We start from the raw sequence: 26,503 nt of genomic DNA on the forward strand, positions 1-26,503 counted from the left end.
AACGACGCTATAGAGCACTGCACACCAGAACAACTAGACACAAGAACAGTTTTTTCCCGAAGGCCATCACTCTGCTAAACAAATAATTCCCTCAACACTGTCAGACTATTTACTGAATCTGCACTACTATTAATCTTCTCATAGTTCCCATCACCAATCTCTTTCCACTTATGACTGTATGACTATAGCTTGTTGCTGGCAATCCTTATGATTTATATTGATATATTGATCATCAATTGTGTTGTAAATGTTGTACCTTGATGAACGTATCTTTTCTTTATGTACACTGAGAGCATATGCACCAAGACAAATTCCTTGTGTGTCCAATCACACTTGGCCAATAAAATTCTATTCTATTCTATTCTATCAGTGTCACATTCTCAAAGCTGAAATTATAAAATTAGGTTTCAAATGGAAGGCAAACAAGTTAAGGCCTGCCTGATAAAAAGGGCTATGAATTTTGGTTGTAATACACAGAATGGACAAATGGGAGAGAACGTGGATAACTGGGATGACATTCACACTGTTTAATTTAAAAGATCATTTTAAATGATGTACCTTTGGTATGTGACACCAGAGAAATTATCAAAGATGTATAAAGTTACTTCAGATCAATGTTGGCAGTGTGGGAAATGTCAAGGACATTTTACCATGCATGGTGAACTTGTGAGAAAGGCAGAAAAACTGGATACATTGATAGAAATTAATTTTAAATATTTAAAATATTGAGGGGGGGGAAACCAGAACTCTTTTTTATTGCAACTTAAGGATAACCAGTCAGAAAAGACACGTGGAAGGGTTAAGATTAGGTTTAGGAAAAGATTCATGGAAGGTTGATTTTATATACGGTAACTGCAGCAAGACTTTACGCACAGTGATGGAGGAATACTGAAACTGCCACAATGGAGGAATGGATTGTGAAGGTGGCAGAAATGGCGAAACTGGTCAAAGACAAAACAATAAGTACTTCAGTAAAAGATTGATAACCTTTTATCGATTTTATGCTGAAAATGGAAAAAAGTGAAGCACTGATTTATGGATTTGATGATCGAAAAGAGATTAAATAAGGGGCTGGAGGGAATGCTGTGCTCTCAAGAGCGAGGAAGATTAAAGGGTTTTTTCCTAACTGTTTAAAAGAAGATCAGAAATTACTTATTTTTTCAGTTTTGGTTTTTCTTCATATTTGTCTTTTTTACAAAGACAAATTACAAAGAGGCAAAGCCTCTTAATAAAAGTACAATTAAACAAAGAAGCTGGAATTTTCTCATTCCTTGCTATTCTATAAATTATGAGCAACTAGTTTAGTATGTACTGTATTGTTGCTTTAACCTAACATGTAGAATTGAAATTGATTCTGTTTAGCAACTGAAACATCCTTTTTTAATTATACAGAGAATTTATGAGACCATCAATGTTTGAGATGAGAATTACAATAATATTTAAATTTTCAATTAGCAGTTAGCTGTTTAATGTTTTTCTTGAACAACACATTCAAGTAAAGATTGCTTTTTTAAAACTGGAAAATTGTGGATTTCTGAAAAGGTGGGGGAGGAGAAATACCTTTCTCTTTAAATTGGGTTCCATTTGGTTAACCTAGAATACTGCATCCAATTTTGGTCACCACACTATAAAAAAGATGTTGAGATTCTAGAAAAAGTGCAGAGAAGAGCAACCAGATGATTAGGGGACTGGAGACTAAAACATATGAAGAACGGTGATAGGAACTGGACATGGCTAGTCTAATGAAGAGAAGAGAAGAGAAGGACCAGGGGAGACATGATAGCAGTGTTCCAATATTTGAGGGACTGCCACAGAGAGGAGGGGGGCCAAGCTATTTTCCCAGTCACCTGAAGGCCAGACAAGGAATAACGGATGGAAACTGATCAAGGAGAGATTCAAGCTAGAAATAAGGATAAATTTTCTGACAGTGAGAACAATCAACCAATGGAACAGCTTGCCTTCGGAAGTTGTGGGAGCTTCATCACTGAAGACTTTCAAGAAAAGATTGGACTGCCATTTGTCAGAAATCGTGTAGGGACTCCTGCTTGGGCAAGGGGTTGGACTAGATGGCAGTGGTGAAATGTAAAATTTGTTACTACCGGTTCTGTGGGCATGGCTTGGGGGTGTGTGTAATGTGACTGGGTGGGCATGGCCAACTTTTTTTTTTTTACTTTTAAAAGCATTTTTTCTACAACCTCTTCAGCCGAAGAGGTTGTAGAAAAAATGCTTTTAAAAGGCTCTGACGATCTAGCTAAGTCATGCGATCATCAGAGGCTTTTTTTTTACTTTTAAAAGCATTTTTTCGGCCGAAGAAAAAATGCTTTTAAAAGTAAAAAAAAAAAGTCTGATGATCACGCGGCTGGGCATGGGGTGGCAGGGATTTTTGCTACTGGTTCTCCGAACCACCCGCCGCCATCGCTACTGGATTGGATGATCTGGTCCGAACCGGGAGCATTTCACCCCTGCTACAAGGTCTCTTCCAACTCTGTTAATCTAAACTATTGTAAGTAGCAAATATTAAATTAAAAACATGTAGATCTTCGTTCTTTTTTTAATTATATATTTCTTTGTTTAAGTGAATGTTTTTCATGTAAATAATTATAATTACACTTTCGCAATAAGATAGCAGTGTTATCACATTTGTTGTATAAATAGTTTGCCAGTAATTTGTTTCCAAAAATCAGAACCAAAATCATGGCTCTTTCCAGCATCTCTGCTGGCAAATGTACTATTACCATAGGCAACATTTTAAAAGAGCATTGTTTTTGCATTTTGAGTCAATTGACCTCACTCTGTTATCTTTCCCAAACAATAGTAATTTGGAACATGTTCCTAAATAATGCTTTTGAACTATAATATAAATAGAAGTTGCTAGTGTATTATAACTATGTTTGAGAAGGAGTTGACTTTTGAGTTTTAGTTTATAGGTATAGTTTACTTATTTAAAATTTTAATAGGTTTTTTATTTTATGTATTCTGCCAAGGCTGTGCAATGTATAATCTAATAAGATGAAATATGTTGGTGTCAGAGATCTAAGTTTTATCTGTGGAACAGAAACTAAAAGGCTTGTAAAATTTTTATTAACGTAGACAAATAGCTGGGGTAAACAGAGGAATATTCATTTATTGTATTTATATCCTTTTTTATTTTATACAATTCTACTTCCCCATCACAACAGCTGTGTGTGTTGAGTTGGGCTGAGACCGAGTAACAATGTTTGAAGTCACAGTCGGTCATTTCTACTCCAGTATATGAACCACATCATCAAATTGGCTTTGTTAATATATTTGTGTGTGAATTATAGTATAGTATAGAGTTATTAGAAAAAGCACTTCCTATATAAAGAAATATATTTCATGGCTTATTACTTTATTCGATGCATTTTAATTTCTGTAATGGTTCAATACATGGACTGAAAGGGCTTCCTTGAGGTAATTAAAGAGCAATTAAAGAAGTGGAGGCATATATATTTTCTAAATAAAAAGATGAACAACAGAAAGATAAGTGTATTTGTCTTTCAGTCTACAGTCTTCACTCCATAGTTGGGAGTAAGCAGTAACTCTTTTCTAAATATGATGAGGATTAGACTGAGTAATATAAGATTGAGAAATACTGTCACAGTAAGATTGGGAGGAGACACTCAGAATAAGAAGCTAACGTGCCTGAGTGGTCATAAAACTATTCCATGTAGATAAGTATGTTCTGAATTTTCATTGAGAGGACTAATAAAAATTCTCCATGACATCCTGTCAAAATGATGTCATGTGCTTCTGTTATAACTGCTTATTTTCATCATCCTGGAGCAGAGAATACTACCTGCAAATTTAGCAAACACATAGTGTATTATTCATTCTTAATTTGATGATGAATTCTCTTGACTATGTGTTTTAAATAATCAGTCATACAGACTCCCTGCGGAGTCCCTAATATTATAGGGTCATTTGGGAGAATTGTTATCTTCCATACTGTTCCTTAGAATACCATTTGAGATGTAAAGGGTGAAGATTCATTTAATTGTCCTTGAGGAAGAATTAGTTAGTCACAATAACCCTTGTTATTATTGCAAATGTGAACTCAGCTGAACAGTAACAAATTTATAACTGTTTGGAATTAATTAAGCCACTTACCTCTCAGTATTCCGTGATGTTTGTCAGCTCTTTGAGAAATGCCAGATCAGGAATTAGACATCCCAAAGATTACAGAAATGCTATTATTGTTGTAGGGTATAATAACAGAATTTTAAAAGTGTTCTTCTTTGCCCTTCTTATACCAAATAGATGGGGTTACTTTGCATTTCTCTCACACACCTTCCTTCTTCCCAAAATCAAGGTGCCTTTTATTTTCTCTTACTGGCTCTTCCATACCTTTGTTCAGGATTATCTCTGCATTCCACTATACCATTTTCATTGAAGGTTTCTCTCTTTTCTCTTGGGTGAACATTGAGTTGATACAAAGAAAAAGAGGCACAAAACCTTCGGTAATGCTTCTGTGTGTCCCAGTATACTTTTATGGAAAATTCAGTCCCTTCAAAATTCCAGAGGAGAGGGGCAGCAATTGAAAATTGCTCTGTGGCTTCTATTGATGGAAGTTCTGACTCAACCTACTAATCCTACCCTGTGGACAGGTGCCCTTAGGGCTGTCAAACTCATGGCCCTCTGACCACACCCATGCCTTGTTTAGCAAGGGCGGATGAAAAGTCCTGATAGTCATTGTGATGACATGAGTTTGACACTCCTGCCTTAGGAGAAGATGGTCCCTCAGGTTTCCAGGCCTTGAATCGTAAGGGTCTTTATAGGTAACAGCAACTCATTGAGTTGCACCTGGAAGTAAACTTGTAACTAGCGCAATTCTCCAAGGACAGCTGTTGCTTCAGAGGTGGGTTTCAGCAGGTTCTGACCAGTTCTGGAGAACCAGTAGCGGAAATTTTGAGTAGTTCGGAGAACCGATAGTAAAAATTCTGACTGGCCCCACCCCCATCTATTCTCTGCCTCCCAAGTCCCAGCTGATCAGGAGGAAATGGGGATTTTACAGTATCCTTCCCCTGCCATGCCCACCAAGCCATGTCACGCCCACCAAGCCACACCCACAGAACCGATAGTAAAAAAAATTGAAACCCTGTTGCTTGGGTATATACTTGAGTTCTGCATTCTGGGCCAGCTGTAGTTTCTTGTTTAGTTTAATATTTTATTAATTAATTAATCATTTTTTTAAAAAACTAAGAAAGAGAGAGGAAAAGCATACAAAAAGCGGAGAAAAAAGAGAAAAGGTGATAATAAAATATAAGTAGACAAATTGTAAGTGGGCAAAGGAATTAACAAGGTTAAACAATTAGTGCTAAATATATAGTTGACAAATTGATCATAAAAATTATATTGATTTATCTTAACAATATAAAAAGGATTTGAATCTCTGGACTGAATGTTCATTGTTTTGTTACTTAGATGTACAGAAAAGAAAGGTTACAAAAGCTATTTCATCTCCATCTAGCATTTTCCTGCAGATGCAGCATCCAATGTTCAGCTCAGCTGAATGCCATTTCATGTGATCAGACATAGCAATTGGATTGTCATATCCATGTCAAGAGTGTCCTGCCACCTTTGCTTTGGTCTTCTGAGTAGACATTTGCCATCAGTATTACAGCAGTAGGCAGTGCCAACAACAGTGTATTTTCCCCATATTTTCCTATCTGCTGCGGTCTGTATTGTTGCTATGTGGTCAAAATTGGAAAGACCTAATGAGCATTGGGACATACGTATCTCCATGGCATGTAGAGAGCGTTCAGCACTTTTGGTAGTTGGACAGCAATCATCACATAGTACTTCTGGGCAAGTCTTCATTCTATACCAGTGATGGCTAAACTTTTATGTCACCACGTGCTGGCCTGCGTGCCAGAAATGGCACGCGAAACCATCCCACCTGGACCTCACTGGCCTTCACGTGCGCGGGAGAGCTGAAACCCAGAAGAGCAGCATTCCGTTGCGCATGTGCAAGCCGGAACCCAAACTTCTGGTTTCTGGCACGGACACCCCCCCAATGAACAGCTGGCCATCATGCATGTGCACGATATAAACCCAGAAGTTCGGGTGCCAGCTCGTGCATGCACGATGGAATGCTGCTGTTTTGTGTTTCAGCAATCCCGCACGCGCGAAGGCCAGCTGACCACGGACGAGGAAGCGAGGCCGCGCATCCCTCACGGGATGGTTCTGCGTGCCTCTTCCGGTTCGCCAACACGGTTCTATATGCTTTCAGTTTTAATTGAATTGGCGTGCGCCTATCACAGAGTGCTCCAGTAATCTCATTCCACCGCAGCCATGTTGCATTTACCCTCATGTGCTCTTCCCCAGTAATATTGCCATTACTTTGTAGATGGATCCTAAGTAACAGAAGGAGTTTGTCTTTACTAGATTTTCACCACTGATCTGAATGATGGAGGCATTTGAGCTGGTCTCCAGATGCTCAGTCTTCTTGATATTATGGTGCAACCAATTTGGCTATGACAGTCATTCCATGTCTGGACACCATGCTGCAGTTCTTTCCTCATGGTAGCTGCGAATAGGAGACTGTTGAAGTAGAGCAAATCCCAGGAAACACTGTGATGCAGATCTTGCATGATGATATCCATGATGAGACTGAACTGCCTTGATGCTGAGTCTTGATGTACACCAACTTTCATAGGAAAGCTGTCAGAAAAACCAGCAGCGCATCTCATCATGTTACTGATATTAATGTAGAGCATCTGGGCTCATTTTATGAGTAGCTTGGTCGTACATTGGTCACACAGTGCAATTCAAATCAGCTGATGCAGAATACATTCAAAAGTTTGGGGGTTTTCTAGGTTGAGGATTGTTCAGGTATACTAGATTAGTTCTTTTCTCTATGCTTCTGCATGGGAAGGTGAGCCACAAAAATGGCTGGCACTCAAGACTTTCACGTAACTGTCAAAGATCAATTCTGATTTCAGTGATGTTGTGGAGGTACTGATTAAGAATCCACTTAAAAAATTTTATTGTGTGTGACAGGACATTATGTGTGAATTGGTAAATAGTTAGAGCAGTCTGCAGGTTGCCTTTACTCTTGAAGAGAGAAGTGTAATATTCATTCCCCAATCAAGCAGGCGCACAGTCACAGACCACAATAGCATTGAAATTTGTCAGCCAATCAATTGCTATGCCGCAAAGTTTTTTCGATTTCCTGGTGTCTACTGATGGATTGTCCGGGCCAGGTACTTTCAAATTCTTCATACTCCTGACAGCTTTGATGATCTATCTCTTCAGGTGAAATGCATAGGGCTAGGCCAGCATTAGCCAAGTCATCAGGAATTGGTGGGTGTGGAAATTTGATATTAAAGATTTCATCAGAGTGCTGCTGCTAGCCTTCCAGAATTTTAAGCTTCAGTTTTCATCCTTAACACACATGCAGTGTTCCATGTCTTTTATTGCCTTGACACACATTTTTTGCAAGTCAATAGAGGTTTTTCTTGCCTTCCTTTGTGTCCAGTTAATGGTGTAAGTCCTAGCTTGTGGCCTCAGGGACAGCTTTCTTTGCTGCTTTTTCGTTATCCACTTATTGCCAATTTTTGTTGGTCTTCTGCATGTGCCAGTTCTTGTAGACCATATTCTTTTTCCCTTACTTCATTCATCTTCCTTTGAGTTGATTACTAATAATTTAATTTCAATATGTGTGCCTTTTCCATGGCAGCCCCCTGAAATTCGGCAGATCTCCATCCTTTTAGACTTACAAAAGGCTCTGAAAATCTGGCTTTCACCCCAAGCTCTGGGAGGGGACTGGAAAATTAGAAGGTTTATTTGGTGTCACGTTTTTATTGGTTTTAATGTTTTAATCAAGTCTGGTTTTATAGTTTTAATATTACTTTATATGTCTTTTAATTTTAGATTTTGGTGCCTCCTAGAGTTGGGTGAATAAGATAGATAGATAGATAGATAGATAGATAGATAGATAGATAGATAGATAGATAGATAGATAGATAGATAGATAGATATGAGAGACAGAGAGATGAGATGAAACAGGCAGACAGACAGATGATAATCTAGATATAAATCAATCAATCAATCTATGCTGTTATTAGGATTGTAGCTGTAATATACCTCATATTACAGGTTTATCAAAAACCCTATACCTGGGTTTTTTTTTAAACTACTGCAAACTTCATTCATGTACTATAAAACTATAAATTGTCTGTATTTTTAGCATAGGAAATTGGTTTGCTTAGTTCCAAATCTGAGGTAACATTGCACTATATAGTCAGAAGCAAAACGTTTCTAGAAAACTTGCTTCTAAACAGATGTACAAAATATGAAAATAATTACGGAATTACAGTCTATTTGGTTATTTACTTAAGAGCTTATATCCAAAAGAGCTATAACTTTATCATACCATGAAACTCAATCAGTAAATTACTGTGCTCTCATCTTACTTGGTTTATTATGTGCAAAATGCTTCCAGAAGTCATGTTTTTAACAATACGAACTCTTGTAAATCATCTCACAAAACTTGTAACATTATGTGGTTTTTTAGCTTTTTATGGTAGTAATTAGAAATTATATTGTTATTTTTATGTTACCCAAAGTGTTCTAAAGAAGGAGAGTTGTGGTGAATAGGTGTTTGAAGTGCAAAGTGCCTGATCAACCCACAAACTTAATTGGGAGACCTGAAAGCCACCTATTCACATTCTTTTTGCCTGTGAATATTAAAATTTCAGTATCATTTATCAGCATAGTCTCTTTCTATGCATCAGAAATCTTTAAATCATCACAGCATGCAATCATTGCTGGACTAAGTATGAAATAAACATATTTCAGCTGCCATTAATTTACCTTACACCACAGAGTCATGAATATTAATTTCATTATCAGGTTCCAAGCCTTTAGGAAATTTGCCTCAAGACTCTACCTTCCTTCCTTCCTTCCTTCCTTCCTTCCTTCCTTCCTTCCTTCCTTCCTTCCTTCCTTCCTTCCTTCCTTCCTTCCTTCCTTCCTTCCCTCCCTCCCACCCTCCCTCCCTCTCTATGAGATATGATGGCCTTTAAAAATAATTTAAATACTTTTATATTTTATTAGTGTAGAGTCTAATTATTCTACCATATTCTTATGCAGCTGACAATTCCAAGTTTATGACTGTTCTAAATTATTGTGGCTGTATGTTCTGAGCATGCTTTATGGTGATTTGTAATTACATGGTTGCTGAAATTTTTGTTTTGTTTTGTACTATGTTTTGATAAAATTACAGAGATGATGATGAAGATGAAGATGATGATAATGATTTCCTTTTCTTTTTTTCAAATGAACTTTCAAGCAACCTATTACGCAATCCTCCTCATAAAAAGGCTTTTTGTTTCTTTGTATATTATCTGTGAGACTTACTTGACATCTGATGTTTCAAGCATGTATCTTCCACATTTTTCTTGTGAAAAAGTTTCCAGGAGCTTTGATAGCTACACAACACACGAAGCAGCTTAGTAATCCTTATAATTAAGAACATCAAATAATTTGATTTGATTTGATTTCAACATGTATGACAGTGCACTATTTTGATCATTACTACTGATTTATCCCCCATGCCTTCGGCATGACCTGAGCATAACTCATAAAATCATCTGCTACAATGTTCTTCTTGTCGAAGACTACTTCAGCTTCAACAATATACGAGCACACAATAGATTCAAACTTAAAGTGAACTGCTCCAATCTTGACTGTAGAAAATATGACTCCAGTAACAGAGTTGTTAATGCCTGGAATGCACTACCTGGCTCCGTGGTCTCATCCCAAAATCCCCAAAACTTTAACCTAAGACTGTCTCCTGTTGACCTTACTCCATTCCTAAGAGGTCTGTAAGGGGCATGCATAAGAGCACCAGCATGCCTACCGTCCCTTTCCTAATGTTCCCTTTGGTTGTATTCGTGTGGTTATTTCATGCTTACACTTATACATATTGTTGTGTTGAACAAAATAAATAAAAAAATAAATGAGTTCACCATTTGTGCTTCAGGCTTCTAGACATTTTGGGGGATAGTAGTTTTATTTTTTTAAAAAATACTTTTTAAAAACAATACTTGTGCTTGTACTGTTTAAAAGCAATACTTGCACTGAGATAATCTTAAATATATCAGAGAGCCACGGTGGCACAGTGATTAGAATGCAGTACTGCAGGCTACTTCTGCTGACTGATGGCTGCCTGCAATTTGGAATCTCACCAGGCTCAAGGTTGACTCAGCCTTCCAGCCTTCCGACTTCGGTAAAATGAGAAACCAGATTATTGGGGGCAAGATGCTAACTCTGTAAACCACTTAGAGAGGACTGTAAAGCAATGTGAAGCGGTATATAAGTCTAATTGCTATTGCTATTAATGGTGTCACTGGCTGACAACAATTTGCATCTCTTCAATTTTCTATATACACACACATAGGACACACATACAGAGAGAGACAGAGATACACACACACCATTGTATAAGTAAGTCCACTCTAACTGCTTCCAGTTTCCAGACACTAATTCAGTTCCTGATGTTTGCAGTTCCATTACCCATGTGGGAAGGGACCAGAAGTGGCCATTGATAGGAAGGCTACAACTAATGCTTCTCTTTATTGGAGGCTATAACTACTTGCAAAGCAGTGGGAACACAGAAGGCAGCTTTAAGCTCAGGAAAGGTATGGTTGATTCCAAGGATCCTGTGCTAGAATTTTGTAGATGTGGACTGCCCAGTTAACAGGTTCTATGTTTTCTTAATAGATATTTGAGTTAAGACAGGATTATAAACAATTTCTTAGCTATATTTTATTTCTTATGTTTGTTATGTTCTGTATCAGTGCTGGCTTTACCGTCTGTGACAGAACATTGGTTGGCTACCCGAATTAAATTAAGAGATGCTTACAGGACTTATTCTTTAAATTTGAGTCACTTGTTGAGATAGGCAGCTAATGAAATCAAAGAATAAAAATAAATTTATAAATTTAATAAATGAATAAGTTTATCTTTAAAATGTGTCCTTGTTAGTGCTGAGCTGAATGAGAATTCTTTGGTTGAGAACACTTTAATCTTCAGGTTAAGAATATAAAAAAAATTAGATAAGGTCTAATACTCAGCCTTTATCTTTTGGGGACAGGTTGGGAAGGTAGACTCTTTATTTTGTACAAGTAACAGTCTAAACTTTATACCTGAAACTCATTTAAATTACAAGTGTGGATGTTTCAAGCAACCCTTCTTTATTTAGTCATGGAAATACTCTAATCAATGTAAGCTTTTGGTATATTTGGTTTTGGATGTGTCTCGCTTGTAATGATGCCATTGTATCTTTTCTCCCAAACTAGAAAACATGGAATATATATGAATTCATAGCTAAAGACCTTAACATAACATAATAACAGAATTGGAAGGGACCTTGGAGGTCTTCTAGTCCAATCCTCTGCCCAGGCAAGAAACTCTATACCATTTCAGACAAATGGCTATCCAACATTTCCTTTTTAGCATACAGTAAGGCATTTTTTAGATATTCAAAGAAGGACACATCAAAGTGCTTTTTCTATAATTTAGTGCGATAAGATATTATGGTTGGTTGCGCAGTCAGCCAAATGTTTAGATTGCATTTGGTATTTTTGTCCTCCTATCAAGTCTTTCTCAGATAGGCAGCATGTTGTTATTTAATCATATTAAAGGTATCAGCTTAGGATGTATATTGTTCCGGATAAAGCTGCTTTTTGCAATTGACTGATGGTGACTTTGTCAAAGCCTGTGGTATTTCAGATGTTTTGGTGATGCTCCAAGTGTTTTAGAATTGCATTCAAGTCATTATTATCTGTCCAAAACAGCTGAAGTTACAGGTGCCAGTTCTTTAGCTAGTATTGGCCTTCATGTGCTTGGAGTTATTCCCAAGAACCTAGGATCTTGTAATGTATCGGTGTATATTACAGATCAGTGGTGAAATCCTCCACAGATTGCCACCACTTTACTGCCCGTGCACCATGGTGCGCGCCAAAAGCGCGCTTCGCATGGAAAAAGGAGGCTTAACAAGTTAAGTAGAACATCGAGGGGAGGAACAGCTGTGCCATGCAATTTAGGTTCGCTAGAAAGCAGGATTTCCTGCTTTCTAGCAAATATAAATCACATGGCAGAGCTGATCATCGGAAATACCGGTTTGAATGAACCGGTAGCTTCTTTTAAAGCTTTTATTACTACTAGTTCGCCCGAACTGGTGTGAACCAGTAACATTTCACCCCTGGTACAGATCCAAGCAATGTGGCTTTTTACAATTGATAGATCGATAGATTTTGTCAGTACACAGATTTTCTAAGTGCTGTCCAAGATTTTTTGGTATGACATCCAGTGTATCAATAATTATTGGGGCCACAATGATCGATTTATCCCATAATCTTTCAATTTCGATTTTCGGATCTTGATAGTTTGTGATCTCTAATTCTTTTAAAGTAAGCTTTATCAGTCTTGTAATTCGGAAATCCCACAATTCTTTAACTGGTTCATTTCAATTACTTTTTCAACTACATGTTCTCATCAGTTTTTTATTACTGATATATGATAATTTTTACAGATGTTCCAGTGAATAGTTTTAGTGATTGTGTTATGCCACATTATTATGGCTTGTCAAATAGTCTGCTAGAAGGTTAGACTGAATTTGGCTTTTTTGTCCACCCATCATGTCCTTCCCAAAGACCTGGGATAGGTAAATGTTGTTTAATGATATTGTCACAAAATCTAAGCTGTTCTTAGTAAAGATGCCTTTGCAATTCAATGCCAGTGGTGCTCCAGTCATTTTGAGATTGCACCCAAGGAAGGTGCCTATTACTAGCTTTGCTTTCTTTTGCCACAGTGGTTCTATTTCTACTTTGTGATTTCCCATCCAACCCCATCTTTCTTTCTCTTCTATTCTGCTGTCTCCAAGTACTGCCACATTCACTATCCACACTTTTTTGTCTTTCTTATCCTCAATTCTTAAATCTGGGGTATTATGTAGCAGGGATCTGTCTCTTTAAATTCTAAAGTCCCACAGCACTTTAGCTTCTTCATTTTCTATTATTATGTTTACTTATAGTCTCGATAGTTATTGTGGGCAAGCAAATGGGTTTTCTTGCAGATATTCCACAATTGTTGCTACTTTGTCATACCGCAGCTTATAGTCAGTCTGTGAAATGTTCTTGCAGCAGCTGATTAGGTGACCCACTCTTTCTTCAGCTTCTTTGTAGAAGTGACATTTGCTGTCAGTTGTTATCTTCTCAATTCTGGCTTTATATTCATTTGTTCTTAAGGCTTGGTCTTATGCAACCAAAATTAGCCCCTGTGTCTCTTTCACCAATTTTGCTGGTCTTAACCATTGCTAGTCTTGTTATCTGCTTTGCCTGCTTTTTTTTTTTAATATACTGATCTTGTAATACTTTGCCTTGTCACATCTCTTTTCCGTTCTTCATTTAGTCTTTCTTGTAAACCAATATGGTCTCTTTAGATTAGAATTTATTATGCCTTCAGGGTATACCAACTTCAATGCATCTTCTTCATTGTCCTTCAGATATTTTTCCAATGATCTTTTTAATTCTTCAACTGTCTGCTATGCTTGCAACATTTCACACCCACCTATTCTCCTTGGTAAGTATAGTCTGTCACCATTGCTGTTTGAATGAAAGGCATTATTCATTGTCATTATATTTGTGGTCTTCCTGTTCAGAGTTTTAGTTCTCCTCAAATCTAGATTACTATTCCAGCTATGTATCTAATGACTGGAATTGCCCAAGTGTTCATTGTCCTGATATTTCCTCAACTGAGTGTGGACTTTAAGATCTTCTTCACTCTCTTGATGTATTAGATTCTGACCTTTTTCTTGACTTCATTATGCTTGATGTTGTCAATTTGAAGGATGCCCAAGTATTTGTAGTAATCATCTTCATCCAGACTCCAAATGTTATTTCCATTCGGCAATATGTTTGTCTGATCCAAACTCCATTGCAATATCTTGGCTACATATACGGATAATGTTGAGCAACAATTCTATTTGAGAAGGTGCTTTTCGATGCAGCTTCAGATCATCTATGTAAAGGAAATGGGATGTTTTTGTTATTTGATAGACACGGTCTGAATTATTCATATTGTTGACAAAGGAATCAATGCAGTGACAAACAGTAATAGTGATAATGACTTTCATTGAAAGATTTTTCTCTTTATGTTAACTTTTCTGAAACTATCACCATTGACCAGCAACCGTGTTTACATTGTGTCATTGATCTTTGCACAAAGGTTACACTGACTCCTGTTATTTCTATAATCTCACATGTATTATTAGTTGGACTCATTAATATTCAGCTTCATAATCTATCATGATTTTGATCAATCAGGGCTTTCTCATAATGCTTTATAGCAAGATATATAAATCTTAAAATATGTTAGTTGCCCCTGAACATTATGTTATGTATAGAATAGAATAGAATAGAATAGAATAGAATAGAATAGAATAGAATAGAATAGAATAGAATAGAATAGAATAGAATAGAATTTGATTGGCCAAGTGTGATTGGACACACAAGGAATTTGTCTTGATGCATATGCTCTTAATGTACATAAAACAAAAGATACCTTCATCAAGGTACAACACTTACAACACTTAATGATAGTCATAGGGTACATGTATCATGTAATAACTATAGGTTTGTTCAGATATGAAAATTTCAGTAGTAGAGAAACCCATTTAAATTTATTGTCATTAGGGGAAAATTGATGGCATATTGAATGACTAGAGGTTCTATATATTCAGACACACTTTCGTCAATATCTTTAAAACAGGAGCAGTTCTTGTTATAAATGAAGCTCTTTGATTAATCCGATTTTCTTTGCTATACCGTTTGAATTTTGGTGGGGTTACCTTTTTTATGCAAGAACAGAAATTTCCCTAACATAATTCCATGGTTTAGCAAGTTGCTATAATAATTAAGGTTTAGTTAGAAAGCATACTTCAGGATTAGAATCTTAAATCCTGAGCTGCAGAAATGTGCTGTACCCAACTTTTTAAAAAAAAAATTAATTCATTCTCTTTTCCTTACATTTATATCGAGACACTCTATTAATTGGTTTACATTTACTTTTTACTCTTAGAACGAGTCAATTATCAAATCTTTTGGACTATTTTTCATATTCGTATTAGCAAAGAAATAGAAAATAACTAGAAACTGTGTTCACGATTAGTTGAGGTATCTTCTTTTGTGTGAAACTTTTTTTAAAAAAATTAGACAGATGGTAGCAGTGAAACACACTAAAATCACTACACTTTTAAGTGGATGAATGTTTATTACTACCATATAACTTTGTTTTTTGTTTTTTTAGGAAAATGGTGTAGCAAATGGAACTATCTATAAACGACCATTTATTGAATCCTTTGAACAACCACCCATGTATGTTTCTGTGTTTACATGTCTTGGTTTTGTATTTGCAACATTGTTTGGCTACTTGAGAGATTTCTTAAGAGACCATGGAATACTAAGAAAGATTGGCCCTACTGAACGGGAAGAGCAAATGGTACGTAAGATTTTGAAGCTGTATGAACAATCCCAAGTTATTTCTCAAGAAGCAGAGCAGAATGGAAAAGACAAAACATTGAAACAAGCAGACGAATAAAGGCATTAGGCCTATGGCTTCTCCTGTGGATGGCTTGAACAAAATGGACGGTAAAATATGTGAATATGGAGTATTTCCTGACAGTGGTTGTGGCAATTCTAAGATTTCTTGCCCACGTTCTAAAAACAAAAAGCACAGTACCTATTACAAGTTTAGGATTAACACTCCTGAGGGCAGAACAAGAAGCAATGGGTGGAAACTAATCAAGGAGAGAAGCAACTTAGAACTAAGAAGAAATTTCCTGACAGTTAGAACAATTAATCAGCATTCAGAAATTGTGAATGCTCCAACACTGGAGGTTTTTAAGAAGATGTTGGATAACCATTTGTCTGAAGTGGTGTAGGGTTTCCTGCCTAAGCAGGGGGTTGGATTAGAAGACCTCCAAGGTCCCTTCCAACTCTGTTATTCTATCTTACTCATCAGCCCGAAACTATATATGTCAGTGTTTAGGAAGACAACAGTTGTAGTACAAAACCTTCTGAAAGCTGATCTGAATAGCTCTTTAATCCAATTAATAGGGAGGCACAAATTTGCCAGGTTTTCATGATTCTCTTAGGTAATGTAGCTGCTAAACTACAGATTAACAAAATATGATTATTTCCTCATTACAGTTTTGGAGTTTTACGCACAAAGACAAACTGTGCGAATTCCTTTAAAACACATACACTCCCCTGTCTTATTTATTTACCTCTTCCTATGTTGCTGGGAAGGAGCAGCATGGTAGCCTAGAGGGGAAGACGCTGTCCTCCCATTCGGAAGATTGAGAGTTCAATCCTAGATAGCAGTGGAAGATATTTCTCTCCTAGGGTGCAAAATGTTTCTCTCCTAGGGTGCAAAGAAAAAACATCTGCTGCAAACTCCGTATAGGTGTCAGGAAAGACATCTGGCCAGTAAATGCTTAGTCCCATCCAGTCACCCCGACTCTACCCTGAACAGGGACTACAGAGTCATAAAAAGGAAGTTTTAGGTGGCTAGCTGGAAAGGGAGCAAATTATTTGCTCCCGTATCTCAACTGAGAATTATAATGAACAAAAAGCTTCTCTTCAATCCACTCTGCACACCACTCAATCTGTTAGGCTGCCCAGAATAGGCAGCCCAGTAGGACATATGCCCAGTTTGAAGGTGGCAGATTTCATACTACAGAGAATCCTTTCCAGTTTCTCAGAATCCACAAGTTCAAATATAACTCGGATAGGCCTCACAATATATAACTCTGGTTGCCTCATTAGGTTCTGTTCAAGTATCCATGTTGAGCAAATATGCATCGATATTCATAGATTGTTAGTTTGTTAATGGTTTAGTTACACACGTCCAGATTAACTTCTATTACAAGAGCTTTAACACTTCCCATAATATGTTTACAAGAAAGAAGGGCTCATAATTTCATTGTGAGAATATCATTCAATCCAGTAATGAATTTGATTAAGCAAAGATACGTTTTTGTTGCACAAGTGTTTTCTTCTTTCGCTCCTTTACCTCCAAAAACATAAGTCTTGACCAACTACATATGTTTTCTTTTACTTACAGAACTCACAGGCCATTCCAGTCTACCAATACTGAGTGGCATATAACTCCCCAATAGGTAGTTTGTATTATGACCATACAATTGGTTTAAAAACTACATAATGCTTCTAGGGAAACAGGAAAAGCAAGATAAAGTATTAACGGTAATAATATGGATGTGATCTCATAATCAAAAGGCAATTACAACAATCCAACCTCTCTGGCTGTTTTTACCTGTTTCCTAAAAAGCCAGAAAAGAATGGACTGACTGCACCTCAAAAGCAATGTTGCTCCAAAGGAGAGAGCAGTGACAGAAAAGCAATGTTTACATGGGCCCTAGAGGTGACATTTGCTCCTTGTGAAGATGCATAGCAAGAAAGCTCACATCTTGAATTGCACTCAAAAGCCATCTGCAACCAATAATACAGAGAATAGGGAATGGGCCAACTTGCCACAGCCAACTCATTGCGGCCAACTCACCACAACCAACTCATCATGGGACAACTCGTCAGTCAACTCGCTGTGGGACAATTTAACAATTCTATTTAATTATTTAAAATAAATAAAAATTATTTTAATTTTTGCTATTCACATTCATTTGCCCCTCCTTTTGCATCCTTTAATAATTCTATTCAACCATTTCTTTGATATTAGTGTAACTCTTGTCCCACAGCGAATTCTCCTTTGATGAGATGGGCGTGGAGAGTTGTCCTGCAGTGACTTGACAGTGGCAAGTTGGCCATGGTGAATTGTCATAGACCTCAGGGATTATATGAGTGCCTCAAGACGTATCTGTCGCTACCTAAGACATTACATTCTGGACCCTCTTGGCTTCTGAAAGCTCTTCAGGCAGCACCATGTAAAACTTCTTGCAGTAGTCTAATTAACCGAGGCATGAGCAACAAGAACTAATGCTATTTCAGGAAAGGTTGCAATTGGTATACAGATTGAAGATGTGCAATATTCCTGTGCAATGTTCCTTGCCCCTGAAGCAGGAGCTATAGATCCAAGACAATTCCTAAATTGTGAATCAGCAAATAAGCTCAAAGTTTACAATGGATTCTTGCTAAAATTGTCAGACTTTTGAAACCAAAGCCACTCTATTTTGCTGAGATTGAGTCTCAATCTGTTCCTTCCAGTCCCAGGTCTCCTTAACAATGAGCACAAAAAGTACATGGTATATATTAATATGATTTTTGTTTTTTATAGGAAATGTAAATATCCCTAAATATGATTTGCTTTTCTGGCACCATAAACAGACAGGATTGGAAGTACAGTAATAAAGAAACATTCAATCTGACATTCGGAGTTCAGGGATCAGGGGCGGGTTTCAAAGCCCGTCACTACCAGTTCGCTCATGGGCATGCGTGTGCAACGCTTCTGCGCATGCACAGAAGCATCTGGGCGGAGCCTCCCACTGCCGTCACTACCAGTTCACCCGATCCAGGGCGAACCAGTAGCAACCAACCGCTGTCAGGGATGGATATTATATTTGTACATGATAATTGCAGGAAATTAAGAATCAGAAATGCACACATATTAATTAGGTTCCTAGTCTTCAAATCACCTTTCTGTAAAAAAAAAATAGTTATTCCATTGATATAAACAATTTCTTCTTTCACTATTTCTTAACAAACGGGTAGACGTTTGACAGAGGTGAACATTTTATAAAGTTGTAAAGTGCTTTTCAGCCTTTCCTCATTTGCTGGACATATACATATATATATATATATATGTTACCAGCAATGTGTGAAAGCTGGCATTGTGTAGAATGCATAGGAGATCTATAGAATATGTGATTTTTTTTTAGGCAAAGGATGAAATGGCTGTCTTATTTTAATGTGCTTTGTATGTTCTCTAGGCATTGTACATAATATCTAGGCATTATGTAGAATGACAAGAACTATTTAAGTTAAATGAATTAAGTTAAACAGAGCCTGAGATTGCTCAGTTTTATAGCTAAGTGGGAGTTTGAACTCAGGATTTTCAGATCAAATTATGACAGTATAGGGATTGAAAGACACATAAGCATATCATGCCCTACGTGTTTATGTTGTCATGCATTATATTAATTTTCCCAAAAGATGAAAATGTAAGAATTGAACTAAGGTTGGCTATAAGGGACCTGCAACACATAACGGTTATCTAATTTTAATAGTTACTAATTTCAATAAAAAGTAAGCAAATACTAACATGGCAGCTTTTTTTTCTTTCTTAAAAAAAAAATTTAGGATTTTGTCCCACTGTATCAAGATTTTGAACATTTTTTTACAAGAAACTTCTATATGAGAATAAGAGATAATTTGAATCGCCCTATCTGCAGTGTTCCTGGAGTAAAATTTGACCTGTTGGAACGTGTTTCAGATGACAAGAACCAGACATTTAGGTGGGTCAGTCTACAAAGTGTTTTTAATTAATATAAATAAAACTATGTTTATTCTTTAGCAGCAAAACATTATATTTATATGCCTGATTTTGTACCAGTTTCAAAGTTAGAGCATACTCTTGTTATACTCTTGGCCAAAAATTAGAGCTATTGTTGCCTTCTTCCTGATGAGTGGTTTTCCAGTTACTTGAAATTGATGTTTGCTGTTGACTTTCATTTTGATCTTTTTCTCCAAATTTAACAATTGGTGGCTTTCCATTCTCTTTGTTTAAAAAAGTTATTAGGAAAGAATATATCACAACTTTTCCAGTGAAGGCAGTACATTAGAAACTCTCATTGTTGAAGGCATTGAGAAATCTGTTAAGGAAATACCTCTGAAACGATGACCCAACAGGACCTGAACTATCTAATAATAATTTAAAGATAGAAATGATGATCTGAAGGATTGTTGAATGTTGTATAACCTCTATACTCATAAAAAAGGGACATGTTCAAGCAATGGAGGAAGGGTAGTTCAAGGAGTCTTCCAATAGCAGTAGGTGAAAGGTTACCACTATTTGGGGCACTGTGTCTTGTCTGGTTTATCTCACTGTTGCCACTTAAGGTTAATTCAGCTAGCTGTAAATATTTTATTACAAAGATACTTTAAGCATCCTATAAAATACTTCTTGTGTTGGCATACATAAAAGCATATTCGGGCATAGTCTGGGTTTATACAGAAAATAGTGATTGTCTTATACAGCTTTTTTTTCCTGAAAGATAAGGTAAAATAAGCTTTCATTGTGGTCTTTGAGTAACATGTTTGTGATTGCATGTGTGTGTATGTACATACATGTACGTGCACAAACATACAATAAATACATAAAATGAATTAAGTATAAATTTAAAAATAGCAATTAAAAGAGTTGGAGGGGGAAGGGAGGGGAGGCGAAAATTTAGAGGTATCAAAGAAAGCAGTTTTATTGGATAATATTTGTTGCTTCATAACTTTCCGGAAATGAAAAGCCTCCTTCAGCCTTGGCTGAAGAAAAGATTACCTGAATTGATTTAGGAAGGAAAGAGGATTCCAGTCTCCTGAACTGAATTTTGAAATAGATTTGGTTAATTAAAAAGTATTTTAGTAATAATTAGACTATGTTTGTTATACTTTCTTTGACTATTATAGGTTCACTGGAAGGATAATCAAGAATGTAATCAATATGGGTTCATATAATTACCTTGGCTTTGCAGAAACTGACCACGATGCTTTGAAAACAGTGAGTTCAGTGTTGAATAAATATGGCACAGGAATATGTAGCACCACACAGGAAATCGGTAAGTTAAAATTATTACTATTAAAATCTGAGTCTAGAAATCTTATTTAGAACTATACTGTAGATTTGACTCCTTAATGAATCTTATTCATTAACACATAATCTTAAAGCAATTCACTTATGGGTGGCTGCTTTTATACTTATTTACCTAGATACCCAACCACCCCCATAAACAACTACTTGTTGCCTAACCAGAAACTGTTAAACTATGAGTAATTATTGCTCAGCTAAAACAGCTCATGTATAGGATTGCCTGGATTATAATCTTTGAATTCACATTAAAGCTTTCAAGAATAGGAGAGTGGTTTTGCTTGTTCAGTTTTAATATTGCATTTCAATTAACTTCATTTAAAAGCAACATTGGTATAAAGAGCTTTTAATACCAGAAGTTAATTTCATTTTTGTTCAAATGAAGTAAAACTCTACATGGCTGTTTTCCCTGTGCTCCCTTAAAACTGACATATTATATCATGATGCAGCATAGTGATCCTTTCGTGTAATGCCGTCACACATTTTTCCCAAAACAAATTATTATAATGGCTAAAAACAGAGAAGGTGGAAGAAAAGTTGAGTGGAACCCTTGCGTACCTATTCATTTATTTCATGATCAAGGATATATTTTCATCAGCCTGGAAGTCCATCATCTATTAACATGCGCACAAGGGAACGGAGAATTCTGATTCTAACTCAACTTGTGCTCAGTTGTAGTTATGAAGGCAGCAGTAATTTTTTAGGCAGAGGCATTATTGTATGTAGAGATCCAATAATGTGTTACACCCATGATTGAAAGGATAACCTCTTTGTCATAAAAGAATTCTGAACTGCTATTGTTATCAGTTTCATTCCTTTTTCATTCCTCAACGATAAGCATTTCTCCCAGAAGATCCAACTGATATCTAAATATTGTTTTGACACTGCAATCATTTCCCATATCTGAATGTTTTTGGCGTTGCGGCGTGTGTGTGTGTGTGTGTGTGTGTGTGTGTGTGTGTGTGTGTGTATGTATATATATATATATATATATATCATACACACACTCACTAATATATATAATTTGGATTATTAACTCAGTTAATGAGTGATTACAGATTAACATAGTTTATGAGTGGTTACAAATGTATATTAATATAACCACCTAGATAAATGTCCATAATTAGTATTATAATCAAAGCAAATGGCATGCCTGTTGCCTACATAATTAATGTAATGTCTCTCCATATGCTGAAGTTTATCAATTGTTTGGCCTTAATATTCCCAAGTTACATGGTATGCTAGGCGCTCAGGGTAATGATAGGCAAGCTGTTGTCCTCCAGATGTTTTGGCTTCAACATAGCCAGTAGCAAGGTAATATGGGAGTTGTAAACTCAAGCATCTGGAGAACACCAAGTAGTTTTAGTTGTCTCAGAGTTAATCCAGTATGTAAAATTATAAGACCTGAACATATTACTCTAGTGGGAGACTGCAACCTCTGCCCTCTTTGGTGTTTAGCTAGTGTTAATCAAGGGTCCTTCTACTCTGAGTTTATAGTGAAATATGAATTCTGATTAGCGTTGGCAATGGTTTGACTAGACCATGCAGAATAGATGCAGAAAAGCGAGAGTGGCTAAGCACTCAAGTTTGAACATTTTTAAAATTTTGTTCACCATAAGAGAAATTCTAATGGTTCGTGAACCTTCTGGATGTTTCAGAGGTAATTTATCTTTGTGGGAAAGTTAGCTTGCGTAACTCTTCGTTTGTCAATTTTTCAAGCTTGAGGAGAGATTCGTCATTCAGTGCAAAACCACTATTCTGAAAATGTTTATTTTCATTCTAATTAAAGTAGATAGAAACCATGGAGAGTTTGAAAATTATCTGAGACATGAAGTTCAGACAAGAGAAAGAAACAAAGTTCTTCATACTACCTTTTTTAACTTCTGACATTATCAAAATATTCAAATACATAGGTTGTTGCAAATTGTTTTCCTGTGTCTCAACAGTAAAAATACCAGAGAAAATCAAGTTGCCTTATATTAAGGCAGACCGTTCACCCATTTCATTTAGTATAAACTATGCTTACAGTGATCCTTTCCTCAGACAAATGTCTTTTCTCAGCCCAATCCAACCCAAAAGCCCAAGGACTGAACCTGAGACCTTTTGTAAGCAAAGCATGTACACGTCCTTGACTTACAACAGTTCATTTAGTGACCCTTTGAAGTTACAGCAGCACTGAAAAAGTGACTTATGACCATTTTTCACAGTTACAACATTACAGCATCCCCCAGCATGGGTGACAGAATGGTTAGAATACTTTACTGCAGGTAAATTCTGCTGACTGCCAGCAGTTCGAATCAGCCTTCCATCCTTCCAAGATCAGTAAAATGAGGACCCAGATATTTGGGGGAAATATGCTGACTCTGTAAACCGCTTAGAGAGGGCTGTGAAGCCCTGTTTCCCCCAAAACAGAATACCCTGTTTCCCCCAAAATAAGACATCCCCTGATAATAAGCCCAATTGTGCTTTTGAGTGCATGGCAATAAGGCCAAGCACTTATTTCAGGGTTCAAACAAATATAAGACAGGGTCTTATTTTCAGGGAAACACTGTAATTCTAAGTGCTATTGCTATTTTTCACACCAATCACCATGGCCATGCTATTTACATTCAGATACTTGACAATTGGTCCATATTCATGACGGTTGCAGGGTCCCAGGGTCATGTGATCATGTTTTGCGAACTTCTGACAAGCAAAGGCAATGGGGAAGCCAGATTCACTTAACAACTGTGTTACTAATTTAACAGCTGCAGTGATTCACTTAACAACTGTGGCAAGAAAAGTTGTAAGATGGGGCAAAGCTCAACAAATTTCTCACTTAACAACATAAATTTTGAGCTCAATTGTGGTCATAAGTTGAGCATTACCTTTATTCTTCAATTAAGATACATTCCTTGATTTAATTCACATGAATGAGTGGGACATACTGTGGTTACTTCATTCTATTATATATGTACATTTATCCTGCTTCAGTGAGCCTTGGGAATCAGAACTGTTCATAACCATATTTAATTTTGCCTTATCCTTCTGCATTAAAAGAGAAATTTGATGAAACTGAACTGGGCTTTTCATTCCCACCCAAAATCTCTTTGTCACGAACATTCACAAACATCTCACCCTACCACCCACAGAAGTTCCATTTTAATTAGAATTGTGCAAAGCAGTAGGGCTAGTCTTACAAATCCTTGTTGGTCAGGTTGGGTACCTGCAATGTTGAACCAATTCTCATTGTAGTTTAAACAGTGAGCCATTGCCATATAAATAAGATTTGCATGTTGGCATTTTCCAAAGTATGTTGATAGAATATCTTTAGCTTATTATGTTGGGTTGTATTACAGAAGAATGCTTTGGTGATCTCTGTTATTGCTAATTGAAGGAAATGGAATGGGTGAATTTATTTGGGCAGCTCATGATTATTCAGTGCATATATTAGGGTTTCTAATGTAGTAGGAGGCAACAGAAACAAAATATAATCCAAAAATGAGAAACTTTCAAGGGAGGTTTAGCAATAGCAATAGCACTTAGATTTATATACCGCTTAATAGTGCTTTACAGCCCTGTCTAAGTGGTTTACAGAGTTAGCATATTGCCCCCAACAATTTGAGTCCTCATTTTACAGACCTCAAAAGGATGGAAGGCTGAGTCAACCTTGAGCTTGGTGAGATTCAATCTGCCAAACTGCTGGCAGCCGGTGATCAGCAGAAGTAGCCTGCAGTACTGCACTCTAACCACTGTGCCATTTATATCTCTTTAGATATAAATCCGTTTTACATAACATGAAGATTAAATGTATTAGCATAGATCCAATTCTATATCTTCAAGATCATGGCTACTCTCTAGTGGAAACTTCTACTCTGAGGAGATTTTTGTAAAGTTTCTCCTGACATGTTTTTATATGACATTTAGGATAGTTCCCTTTTTGTGGAGGATGTTTGTTGTTTACTTCTCTTCAGTCCTCAATGCATTTCCAGTTTTTGTTTGTACTTCTTTTTATCACTTTACTATTTATCTTAAAGTAAAGATTGGAATACAGGTGCTTTAATTGTAATACAATTCATATTTTCCCTATAAGAAACATAGTACTTTTAATTATAATTCTAGAATAAAGAATTTTTTAAATTGTCAATGTTGATATGTGAAAGTAAATAAGTTTGTATTACAGTTTAGCTTAGATGTTCATGAATGATACTAATGAGATTTTTTAAAATATTTTTTGCTGTTTATAACAGGAAACTTCGATAAACATGTGGAGTTAGAAAATACGATAGCACAATTCCTTGGTGTTGAATCAGCTCTGGCATTTGGTATGGGGTTTGCTACAAATTCTACAAATATTCCAGCATTAGTAGGGAAGGTAAGTGAACATCCTTCCAAATATGTTTGTTGTGATCATTGCCCAGGAAATTTAAGCATTGTACATTGGAAAGCGGTTTCATTTCTTTTAAGAAGGCAAGGCAAGTTATGGTACTTCTCCTTCTCCACATATTTTGCTTTAAACTTAGTTGATTTAATAATTAATTTTTGCTTCTGACACTGCTATGTTGAAGGAGCACATATTAGGATAACCACTAGGAGCTTTTTCTCCTACTTAAATATTGCTGAACTAAATACACTTATACAACAGCAGACTAATTTCATTTGGGCAGTGTTTAAGAGAGGGTTTCTGGTATTTAACATAAATGAAACCATTGGTGTGTTATAAGAATCTTAATTATATACGCAGTAGAATAGTTTTGTCAAACTGTTTATTTGCTTTCATGGGGAATCTGTATGATTCAGGAATCAGGCTATTAGAAAATAGACCTGATCCATTCTTAATTTTTTTAATTGATGAGTTAATACTACGGCAGTAAGCATTAATTTATAATGGGAATGGTAAGTATAGTTGTTAAAAAAATCATATTTTTGTTGTTGTTTCTGTTGATGGTTTTGTCTTAAGTCCACAAAAATAAGATATAGGTTTGCTGAGTGTTCTTTCTTATCTCTGTCCAAAACAAAAAAGACTAATTTATGTTGATAAAATAGTACATTCTCAGTTCTCCATGGCTGCAAATCAGGAGGTCTTTTTAGTCTTATCCTGTTGTTGTTTTACTACTCCTCTGCAAGAACAATCCATCATTCCTGATGCCTTGATAAATTCCAAATGTAGGGATATAGCCAAAAAAGGAAAAATGAGTTTTAATAAGTATTAATCATGCTAAAGATATTTGATACATTTCAGACTAAAATATGACTATACAGTAGTAGAAGAAATCTGAAATATTAATGAAGGTTCTCATTCCTAAATTAGTACTAATAAATGCAGATTTCATCCCATTTTCTTCAATTTCTTTTATGAGCATAGGATTTTGATTTTGAAGCTTCAGTTAATTCTTCTCAGACCTGTAACAAATACAGATAGTCCTTGACTTATAACAGTTCATTTAGTGTGTGTTGAAAGTTACAAAAAAGTGATTTGTGACCGTTTTCACACTTATAACCGTTGCAGCATCCCTGTAGTCATGTGATCAAAATGCAGATGGATCAAAAAACTCATATTATTAACATAGTTGGATAGCAACTTTAATTTAAAGGGAGGGAAATTTGGCTTCTTCACTATTAACTCTTTTTCAGGTACCAAATGAAATCACTCCTTCATATTTACCAG

At 36.3% G+C, this 26,503-nt stretch overlaps 1 protein-coding gene across 2 annotated transcripts in view; it reads left to right on the top strand.

Annotated features, from left to right (window-relative positions):
- Positions 1-26,503, top strand: part of SPTLC3 (serine palmitoyltransferase long chain base subunit 3) — a 125,245-nt gene that overhangs the window by 44,770 nt on the left and 53,972 nt on the right. For both annotated transcript variants that reach the window (XM_058181639.1, XM_058181650.1), the window contains exons 2-5: positions 15,334-15,525; positions 19,359-19,513; positions 20,679-20,827; positions 25,086-25,210. In XM_058181639.1, coding sequence (XP_058037622.1) covers positions 15,334-15,525; positions 19,359-19,513; positions 20,679-20,827; positions 25,086-25,210 — 621 coding nt within the window. The remainder of the gene's footprint in view (positions 1-15,333; positions 15,526-19,358; positions 19,514-20,678; positions 20,828-25,085; positions 25,211-26,503) is intronic.

The sequence above is a fragment of the Ahaetulla prasina genome, chromosome 1 (genome assembly GCF_028640845.1).
Source record: "Ahaetulla prasina isolate Xishuangbanna chromosome 1, ASM2864084v1, whole genome shotgun sequence".
NCBI lineage: Eukaryota > Metazoa > Chordata > Lepidosauria > Squamata > Colubridae > Ahaetulla > Ahaetulla prasina.